Here is an 8,610-nt window from a genome sequence, read left to right on the forward strand (position 1 = left end):
TAAAAAAAAAAAAAAAAAACCGAAATCCCGTTGCGGGAAAGGCAGAAGGAAACAAGCTGGGAGTGCGGACGCAATTCTCGCGAGAAGTAGAGCGTAGCCCTTGGAGAGGGGTGGAGGCGCAGAGGTGCACCACGTGGGGGTTCCGCCAGCGCGGAGTCGGTGTCGCTTAGCTTGGGTCTAGGTTGGAGCTGGAACCGTGGAGATGCGGAAGGAAACCCCACCTCCGCTCGTGCCCCCGGCGGCCCGCGAGTGGAACCTGCCCCCCAATGCTCCTGCCTGCATGGAACGGCAGTTGGAGGCTGCACGGTACCGGTCTGGTGAGCCGAGATTCCGGGCCTGGAAGCCCCCTTCCCCAGCCCCGGGCGCCCTTTCCCGGCACTAACCCTGCCAAGTCCACACAGCGCGTGTGCCCTCCCGATTCCTACCCGGCGTTCGGGAGCTGCCCAATCCTGCCCCACAAACCTGATCTCAAATCCAGACGCGCCTCGCGTTGGATTCTATGAGGTTACCATAGAAACATGCTGGGCCTTCCATCTGACTCCTTATGACTTCCCTTTCCCCACCGTAGATGGTTCCCTTCTGCTCGGGGCCTCCAGTCTAAGTGGTCGCTGCTGGGCTGGCTCTCTGTGGTTTTTCAAGGATCCGAGTGCGGCCCCCAACGAAGGCTTCTGCTCTGCGGGCGTCCAGACCGAGGCCGGAGTAGCTGACCTCACTTGGGTGGGGGACAAAGGTATCCTAGTGGCTTCAGATTCAGGTGAGTAACCCCCTTCCCTGGAAGGAGGTGATGGGGGGCGGGTGAATCTTGGACAAGGTAGGGGTGAATATGCTCTAACTACGTTGTGTGCATGTATGACATTCTCAGAGAATCGAACATTATGTTAAAATGACATTAAATGAAACATATTAAATAAAATTTAGAAGTTGGTGGGCACTGGGCGTGAGTGCTGCTTATTCCAGCAGAAGCAGGCAGAGCTCTGTGATTTGGAGGCCAGCGTCTTCTACGTAGCGAGTTCCAGGCTATCCAAGGCTACTTATGGAGACCCTGTCTCAAAAATTAAAGTACTCAAAAATTAAAGTAAAAAGATTGATTCTGGGTCTGGAAAGATGACCTGGTGGTTACAAGTGGGCCAAAGTTGGATTCCCAGCACCCACATGACACTAATCCAGTGCACTTGATGAATAGACATGAAGACAAAACAACTATACAGCTAAAATAAAAATATCTGTGTGTGTGTGTGTGTATTTTGTTGTTGTTTAGGTTTTTTGAGACAGGGTTTCTCTGTGTAGCTCTGGCTGCCCTGGAACTCACTTTGTAGATGAGGCTGGCCTAGAATTCACAGAGATCCGCCTGCCTCTGCCTTGGGAGTGTTGGGATCAAAGGTGTGTGCCACCGTGCCTGTCATAAGTATGTATTCTTAAATTGTTAGGTAGGGCATGGAAGTTGAAAAGTAGGACATTAGGGATTGAGCCTCTCTGGCATTGCAAGTATTTTTTCAAGTAAAGTATAGTATTGCAAGGCATTTTTTCAGACAGTTGAATCAAATATTAATTAGATAGTTGATATAGTAATCTCGCTGTCTTTTTCTAGGAGTTTTCCTCATATAGTCGTTTGGGCTCTTGTGAGGAAAGCAATAAGGTAACATAAAACCAAATGGCCTAGGGCCGGGCGGTGGTGGCACACCACCTTTAATCCCAGCACTTGGGAGGCAGAGGCAGGCGGATCTCTGTGAGTTCAAGACCAGCCTGTTCTACAGAGCTAGTTCCAGGACAGGCTCCAAAGCCACAGAGAAACCCTGTCTCGAAAAACAAAAAAAAAAAAAAAAAAAAAAAGGCCTAGAAGCGAGCTAAGCCCTTTAATGATACGGACTTTGTTTTTACAGGAATAACTTCTGTTAGCTCAGTAATAATGCCTGCGTGAGTCCTAGGCATGCATTACCACTTGGGTCTAACCCAGGCTTGGGCTTTCCTCACCTGCACCTCACCCCACTCTGTCCTCAACAGGTGCTGTTGAATTGTGGGAGCTAGATGAGAATGAGACACTTATTGTCAGCAAGTTCTGCAAGTATGAGCATGATGACATTGTGTCTACTGTCACAGTCCTGAGCTCTGGTACACAAGCCGTCAGTGGTAGCAAAGACTTCTGGTGGGTCCCTGCTTTCATTACTCCCGTCCCTAGGCTTCCTGTGGGTATCATTACTATCCCCTTAGTTTCATTGATTACTGTTTTGGGCTGTTTTAGAGGCTAGTGAGTAATGGCATGTCTGTTTTGAGTATTGGTAGTGGTTTATAAATAAGATGGCAAGAGTCTAGGAGGCAGATATGGGACATGTTGGTCAAACATGTCCTTGTTTGAGTACATTTTTATGTTGATAGTGCAAGTCAAGATTTCTTTTCTTTTCTTTCTTTATTTTTTTTATCGTAGCATCAAAATTTGGGACCTGGCTCAGCAGATGTCACTGAATTCGTACCGAGGTAAGTATTCTTTCTTGATTGGTACTGCCTACCGTTATCTTTTATTTTCTCCTTTGGGATCTTTGAACTTTGTTTGGATAATAATAATAGCAAGTCTGTGTTCTCTTGGTTGGCTTTTCCTTACCCCCAACTACAATCAGGTTCCATTATTCCTGTTTATTTCTCTGTGTTTTTGTTTTGTGTTGTTGGCTTCACGACGTTTTGGCCGCATGGGTGTCTTAATTGCTGTTTTATTGCTGTGAAACACTATGATCAAGGCAACTTGTAGGAAAAAGCATTTAGTTGAAGGCTTGCTTACAGTTTCAGAGGGTTAGTTCATGACTATCATCATGAGAAGAATGGGGACAAGCAGGCAGGCAGTCATGGTGCGGGAGTAGTAGCTAAGAGCTTACATCCCAATTCACAAGCATGTGTCAGAAAGATGATGGCAAGCCGGCCTGGCTTTGTGGGCTTCTGAGACCTCAAAGCCCACCCTCAGTAACACACCTCCTCCAACAAGGCCACACCCCCAATCCTTCCTAAATAGTCCACCAATTGGGAGCCAAACGTTTTAAACCGCAGTGGCCAACAGCCCCTATCTTCTTATACTCGGGGTTCATTAGGTTCTTTTGAGTCTCTATTTTGTTCAGTCCCCTTCCTGCCCATTTCTTACATTCCGTTTGTCATGCAGCTTTAGCAGTAGACAGTCTCCCTCGTCTCTCCACCTGTGATCTTTAACTCTTGGTTCTTCATTGGTTTCTTGTAAGCTGTAGGTCAAGATCCCACTTTTTAGTTGGCATTAAAGTTTTATTCTGACAGTAAACTGTTCTCCAGCTTAATCCAAACACAGTAGAGCCTTGTTCTCAGAGAATAAGCCCTGGGACTTGTGCATATGTGTGACAATTGCATGCATGTGGAGGCCAGAGGTCAACTTTGGAGATGCCTATTGGTTTCTGAGACTGAGTCTCTCACTAGGACATGGAGCTCACAGATGAGGCAAGCCTGACTAGCCAGGGAGCCACAAGGGTTCTCTTGTCCATGACTCCCCAGTGCTGGGACAACAAGTGCCACCATACTTGCTTGGCTTTTTATATGGATTCTGGGGTTGAATTCAGGTCTTCCTGCTGATGTGGAAAACACTTTGCTGACTGAGCCATCTCTCCTGCCCAAAACTTTTGAACCTAACTTTTGAATTTTCACTTCTACAAAACATCTTTTCCGGGCATTTCATCACTTTCTTTAATGTTCTTCTATTTGCTTCATTAACAGAACCACCAGTTGACTTTATTTTGGTAGCAATTCTTTATGAATGTTGAATTCATGAAGACAGATTCTAGAGTGAGGATAGAAGGATGAGGGTGGTTTAATCCTTAAGATAGAACCATTTGGGTGCTCTAAAAGGACTGGTTAAATGACCTCAGTGGTTTCTTCAGCCTCTAGCTAATTAGTAGCAGTGATTTTTTATTTCCCTTGCATGTAGGCCTCCTAAAAGAATTTAAAAGCTATACCCTCTCATACATTTAAAAATTGTTAGTGAAAAGATTTACGTAGGACAGGTGAGATGACTTTGTGGGTGAAGATACTTGCTGCCAAACTTGGAATCCTGTGTTTGATGTTTGGATTCCGCTTGGTGGAAGAACAGAGCTAACTCCTAACAAGCTATCCTCTGATCTCCGTGAGTGCTGTGGTACCTGTGCACACATACACAATTGATGAATGAGTGTTTCTTAAAAATTAGGTAGTTGCCAAGAAGTTACTCTTTTTGTCATGTTTCTAGAAACTTTAGAAATCGCCCAATAATGAAAACCAGTGTGCATTGTAGCAGCCTTGGATTTCTCTTTCTCTCAGGAAAAGTCCAGCTTGCTTTGTTAATCCAGATGAGCTGATTGGTTGTGTTCTTGGGACAACAGCCGTTTCACTCTTCAGTTTTCACGTTAGAAATGGAGTGTCAAGTCAGAGTGCTGCCCTTGTATTTGTGGGGTCACTCCCTTCACTGAGTCCGCCCAGGAGCCCCTTTTTCTCTTTGGCTCTTAATTTGAGAGCCTTAGGTTTTCAGGCTCTGAACACCAACATACCCATGCAGGACCTGGATGGAAGGGAGGTAACTCTTACCTCTAGAAAGTGGGAGAAGGGTGACAGGAAAGCACAGGCAGGTCAGTCTAAGGGGAAAGCATATTAGAAAATCGGGTTGCTTAAAATGTGCTGTACTCCTCCCCTGTCCTTACTGAGACTGGAATTGGACTTCATTGTCTCTACCAGTTCATTATTTCCCCCAGCTGTCTCAGGTTTTTATAACGACCAGCTTATCCTGTGGTGGTTATTCTGGTTTATAATCTATCATGATATTTACAAAGTTATACAATAAACATAGGCCTATTTCTTATATTCTCCTTTTTCTGCTATGTTTCTCCTTTGTAGCTCATGCAGGACCAGTCACATATGTTGCTGCCTCTCCCCACAAGGACTCTGTGTTTCTTTCATGCAGTGAGGTGAGATCCAGTCGCTTCTTTCCAACCACAGCTGAGCTTTAATAGGCCCAATCCCTGCGGTGGAGACTGGCCAGCAGCTGTTCTTTTGGATTATGAAACCCTTTTTCTTTTTCTTTTTCTCTTCCTAGGACAGTAGAATTTTGCTCTGGGATACCCGCTGTCCCAAGCCAGCGTCACAGATAGGTGAGTCTGAGACCAGTGATGAGGAGAAAATGGTAATAGATCCCACTTGGAAGAGGCTTTCTTTGCCCAGAGTCAGCAGAGTTGCCAGATGTCCACCCTCTGTGGCGTCATTTTCTGTCACTGAGGTTCTGCTGACCATAGTGCAGCATGTACCAAGAGGAAGGGCTAGCTCCTGGGTGGGTGGTTATCTCTGCAAACAGACAAAAGGACTAGGGTTATTTTTGTTAGGCATTGTGGCTTAAATGTGAGCCCCCAAATGACTGGAGACTGATGGGTAGATGTGGGTGGTGAGACTCGGGGATGGAGACCTGCATGGCTGCCGTAACAGCAGTTAAGAAACCCAGTGAAAGTGTTCCCAGGACTCCTTGACTTCTTTTGAAAAACTTTCTTCTACCTGTGGCCATTGTTCCAAACCGCCCTTTTTTTCCTTTCTAGGCTGTAACGCCTCTGGATTCCTTCCTACCTCCCTGGCTTGGCATCCTCAGCAGAGTGAAGTCTTTGTCTTTGGTAAGGCAGCATGGCATCTTGACTCTTAGAATGGGGAGGAGGAGAAAGGGCTCCCTTTACGGTGTACATGCTCTTGTCAGTACACTTAGGCAGTACGTGAATTGTGCCAGTTTTGTTTAGCTTTGGAGAACACATCTTTTTCCTAGTTGATTCGATTCCTCTTTGTTCCAGCTCTCCTATTCTGGGCATGGTTAGAAGTCAGTGAGCCGCTTAGCAAGCAGCTTGCTCTTAGAGAATTATGTTTTGCTGTGGGTGTGGCTGCATATAGTAACAGTTTGTAGTTAAAGTAATAGCTTTATCTAGTAATCGTCACAGCCACACAATGACTTACTGATCTTGCCTAGCAAAAAGAAACTGGTGCTCAGGGTGGCTAATTTGTCCATATCTTGAGGAACTAAGATTCTTTCAAATCCAGGTCTGACTGATATCAAAGCTATGTGGTTTTTGTTTGTTTTTTGTTGTTGTTGTTGTTGTTGTTGTTAAGACAGGGTCTTAGCTCTGGCTATCCTGGAACTTGGTGTGTCTGGCCTTGAACTCGTGGAGATCTTCAGGCCAGCCTCTGCCTCCTGCATGCTAGGATTAAAGACTGTTTGACCATGCACAGCCTGAAGTATATGTTCTTAAACACTGCAACATGCTCTTTCCTCTCCAGGTGATGAGAATGGATCTGTCTCCCTTGTGGACACCAAGAATGCAAGCTGTACCCTCAGCTCAGCTGTGCACTCCCAGTGTGTCACTAGACTGGTGTTCTCTCCACACAGGTACTGTTTGTCACCAGGGACCTGGAAGCGATGCTGGGGGACAATGGTGAAGGAGTAGGAATGGAGTGATAAGGGATGTAACTATTGGTAAAGCATTAGCTGGTTACTTTGTTCCTTAGATGAGACAGTACTCTAGCCTGGTTTTCCTTAAGTAGTCAGTGTAGTCCTTATTAGGGTTGTGTAGTCTGAAAACAGCCAAAATTGATCTCATTCCTGTTCAACACAGCTTGACCAATGTAATAGGCTTCTGGCACCATGTGATTGAGAGCCTGAGTCTGGGTAATGGCTAATGTAGAGAGGGACCCACTGGGATAGTTGGATGCCAGGATGGTTTCTGTGAGCACTGACTTTCCTCCATTTTCCTTAGAAGTGTAATGGCAGCAAAACCTTAAACCAAAATGGGCATCAGGCTGCATTCTGCCCTGGATCAGTTTATGGTGGGAATGGGGCTGGCCCAATCAGATTTTGTTTGTGGTATCTGTGGACTTTATCTTCTCTTCCCTTTGTGTCCTCCTCTAGTGTTCCCTTTCTGGCCTCTCTCAGTGAAGACTGCTCACTTGCTGTGCTGGATTCAAGCCTTTCTGAGGTGTAAGTTTGAAGTAGAATTCCATGATCAGGTGTCAGGGATCAAGACCAATGGGCAAGTAGGTCTATTTTCAGTAACTGGCATGTTGAATTCTTCCTTTGGGTCTGGAGAAATGGCTCAGCAGTTGAGAACACTTCCTTTTGTTCCCAGCATCCATGTCATTCTGCTCACAGCTGTGTGTCACTCCCGATCCAAGTCTTATATGCCTCTGACTTCTCACACATTATTAAAAATAAAAATAAATAGAAGAAAATTCTCCATTTTTGTCTGTAGAGGGTTTCACCCCCAGCACCCAAGAAATTCTCTCCATTTGTGTCATGTCTGCAGAGACTGAGCCCTGGAAGCTGTCTGATTCAGGCTAAGTCTAGCTAGCATTCCAGCTTCACGTAGGGAACCACTTCTGTGAAGTGGAGCCGGCTGTAGAGTGAAAGGCGTGGGTGGAAGACCTGGGTCTACGTCTTCCTTTGCTGTGATTTCCTGCTTGGTTGTGGATATATCACTTCCTTGCTGCTCTGCCCACAGTTTCTTCACCTAGGAAAGTAGATTGGATTGGATGATTGAACAGCCACTGTCCTGGTGAGGCTGTACAGATGTTGAAGTATTTCAAAAAATGTGTCCTACTTATGTTAGGTTTTCTTTCTGTGTTCTTCTCACCTGGGTTTTTGTCTCGCCTCTTACCACACCCTTTATCCCCTTCTTTGTTTTAGGTTTAGAAGTCAAGCCCACAGAGACTTCGTGAGAGATGCTACGTGGTCTCCACTCAACCACTCCCTCCTTACCACAGTTGGCTGGGACCATCAAGTCATCCACCATGTTGTGCCCATAGAGCCTCTCCCGGCCCCTGGACCCGAGAATGTTGCGGAGTAGAATGGATTTCAGAAAACAAGCTCTCTACTCACAAGAATCTACTTGCTTGCCCTGGCCTTCCGGTTGTGAGAGCACAGGAGCCTTGGAGAGCATGTTTACTCCCCAGTCCTGTACAGTAAATAGGCAGATTCTCAGCTTGAGGGAGGCTGCAGCCGTGTGACTAGGAGGAAAGCTCCTTTATAAGTGGATGTGTGTGAGCACAACTGGATGAGTGTATTGAGTATGGGGTGGGGGAAGTTACCCTTCAGCTTTCCCAAAGCAGTGCTCTTTAGAAGTGTTCCTGTTTCTCAAGTCCAAGAATTGGCTATATTGTTTGGGTTATGGAATGTGGGTATTCCTAGATTTTCTGACTCAGAGATGGGGTAACTTATTTTTATATACATTAAATAATTCATTATTAAGGGAAATAGTTCCGTTCACAGAAGTCCAGCTCAGTGTTCCTTGAGAAGACACAGAAAGTACCACAAATTTCTGTTAAAGTGAATCAAATTCATATTTTGGGTGAATAAATTTAGCTGTTGCAATGTAGTTCTTGTTCACCCTTTGCCTTGCTTATGCTGTATGAGAAATATGAGTGTTTTCCTGTCCTAAATTTCACAGAAAGTTATAGGGATGATGAGCGCTTAAAGGTGTTCAGTGAATTCAGAAAACTGACTTCGTTTGTTACAGAGAAATCTTTCTCATTTTTTTTTTCTACTTAAAGATTTCCTGAGGCCTGATAACCTCTGGGCACCTTCCTCTGGAGATATGAAGTCTAAATGCTGTC

At 45.4% G+C, this 8,610-nt stretch overlaps 1 protein-coding gene across 1 annotated transcript; it reads left to right on the forward strand.

The window, feature by feature from the left end:
* Positions 1–17: 17 nt before the first annotated feature.
* LOC121437984 (methylosome protein 50) lies at positions 18–8,372 on the forward strand. The gene is made up of 10 exons (XM_041638144.1): positions 18–317; positions 569–754; positions 2,002–2,143; positions 2,423–2,472; positions 4,870–4,940; positions 5,069–5,123; positions 5,559–5,630; positions 6,283–6,391; positions 6,911–6,979; positions 7,685–8,372. The coding sequence occupies exons 1-10, from the start codon at positions 203–205 to the stop codon at positions 7,842–7,844; spliced, it is 1,029 nt and encodes a 342-aa protein (XP_041494078.1). The 5' UTR covers positions 18–202; the 3' UTR covers positions 7,845–8,372.
* Positions 8,373–8,610: the final 238 nt, after the last annotated feature.

This window comes from Microtus oregoni, unplaced genomic scaffold (assembly GCF_018167655.1).
Source record: "Microtus oregoni isolate MIOR12 unplaced genomic scaffold, Mior012 000054F_ref0000373, whole genome shotgun sequence".
Taxonomy (NCBI): domain Eukaryota; kingdom Metazoa; phylum Chordata; class Mammalia; order Rodentia; family Cricetidae; genus Microtus; species Microtus oregoni.

Coding starts and splice junctions, on each gene's coding strand:
- LOC121437984 (XM_041638144.1), top strand. CDS start 203: ATGCGGAAGGAAACCCCACCTCCGCTCGTGCCCCCGGCGGCCCGCGAG. Junction 2,144..2,422: donor AGTGGTAGCAAAGACTTCTG/GTGGGTCCCTGC, acceptor TTTTTATCGTAG/CATCAAAATTTGGGACCTGG. Junction 4,941..5,068: donor TGTTTCTTTCATGCAGTGAG/GTGAGATCCAGT, acceptor TTCTCTTCCTAG/GACAGTAGAATTTTGCTCTG.